General features: G+C 73.6%; 1 protein-coding gene across 1 annotated transcript; it reads left to right on the top strand.

The window, feature by feature from the left end:
* Nucleotides 1-39: 39 nt before the first annotated feature.
* AURANDRAFT_69141 (hypothetical protein) lies at nucleotides 40-1,163 on the top strand (the record flags this gene model as incomplete). The annotated part of the gene is made up of 2 exons (XM_009044893.1): nucleotides 40-264; nucleotides 408-1,163. Coding segments are annotated over 2 exons (981 nt in total), but the record flags the coding sequence as incomplete, so codon positions are not given.
* Nucleotides 1,164-1,185: the final 22 nt, after the last annotated feature.

Raw genomic sequence — 1,185 nt, 5'->3', positions numbered from 1 at the left:
TGAGGATCCCCCGGCGGCGGCGGCGACTGCCTCAAGCAGGCCGCGCCGGGCGTCGGCACGCTCCTCAACCCCGAGCCGGACTTCTTCATCCTCGGCATGAAGTCCTACGGCCGCAACTCCGCCTTCCTCATGCGCGTGGGCTACGAGCAGGTCTCGTTGCTCGTGGACAAGCTCCGGGACCGGGCGCCGCTGCCGCCCTTCGACGCGCCCGCGGCGAAGCCCGACGGGCCCAACGACAACGCCGCGCCCGCCGAGGCGCTCCTCGTGCCCGCCGCGGCGTAGCGTCCCCGGGGATGGTAAAGCCCCCGGCTGCGCAGGGGGTCGCCGAAGTACGGCCGAAGTACGGCCGAATGATGGCCATTCGAAGTGCCATTCGGCGTGAAAAGTAAACTTGCAAAGTTGAACAGCTGAAAAACGATGCGATGACGATGATCGCAGCAGCCCTCCGCCGGATCGCCTGGAGCGTTCTCCTCGCGCGCGGCGGCGCGTGGTGCGAGCGCGACTACGCCGAGCTCCTCGACGACGTCGGCGCCGCGGGCCGCGCGCAGCCGGATCCGGCGTCGTGGTTCCGCGACGTCGTGCGCCTCGCCATGCTCGACTTCCTCGACTTCGCCGACGGCGACGGCGGCGCCGACGGCTGCCTCGCGCTGGCCGACCCCTGGGCGCGGCGCGCCTGGTCCCAGAACTCGGCGCTCTACCAGCTCTACGAGAGCTGGCGGAATCGCGAGGCGGCGCTGACGATGGCCGATTTCATCGTCGCCGCGGCGAACGGCGCGATGCGCAACGCGTCCGCGGGCGCGCGGGACCCGCCCTTCCGCTTCGGGCGCCGGGACGCCATGTTCTGCCCCGACGCCGCGGACCGGCTGCCGGCGTCGGGCGCCTGCGGCGAGCTCCGGCGCGTCTTCGTGGACCAGCTCGGGCTCACGTGGACGGACGCGGCGGCCCTGCTCGGCGGCTCCGCGAGCGCGGCGGGCGCCGAGGACTTCTGGGACGCGCTCCTGCGCTCCCCGGAAACCGTCGCGCCGCCGGACCCCAACGCGACGACGGCGCCCTTCGGCTTCTCCGCGTCGGCGCTCGCGGCGCTCTACTACGACGCCGGCGCGATCGCGGAGCCGTGCTGCGCGACGACGCGCGGCGCCTGCGGCGACCTCGAGCGCTGCGCCGTCGGCAACGCCTGCGACGCGA

Source organism: Aureococcus anophagefferens (assembly GCF_000186865.1).
Source record: "Aureococcus anophagefferens unplaced genomic scaffold AURANscaffold_990, whole genome shotgun sequence".
Lineage (NCBI taxonomy): Eukaryota > Pelagophyceae > Pelagomonadales > Pelagomonadaceae > Aureococcus > Aureococcus anophagefferens.
Note: the sequence above shows the minus strand (reverse complement) of the source record. Positions and strands in the feature narration are given on the sequence as shown.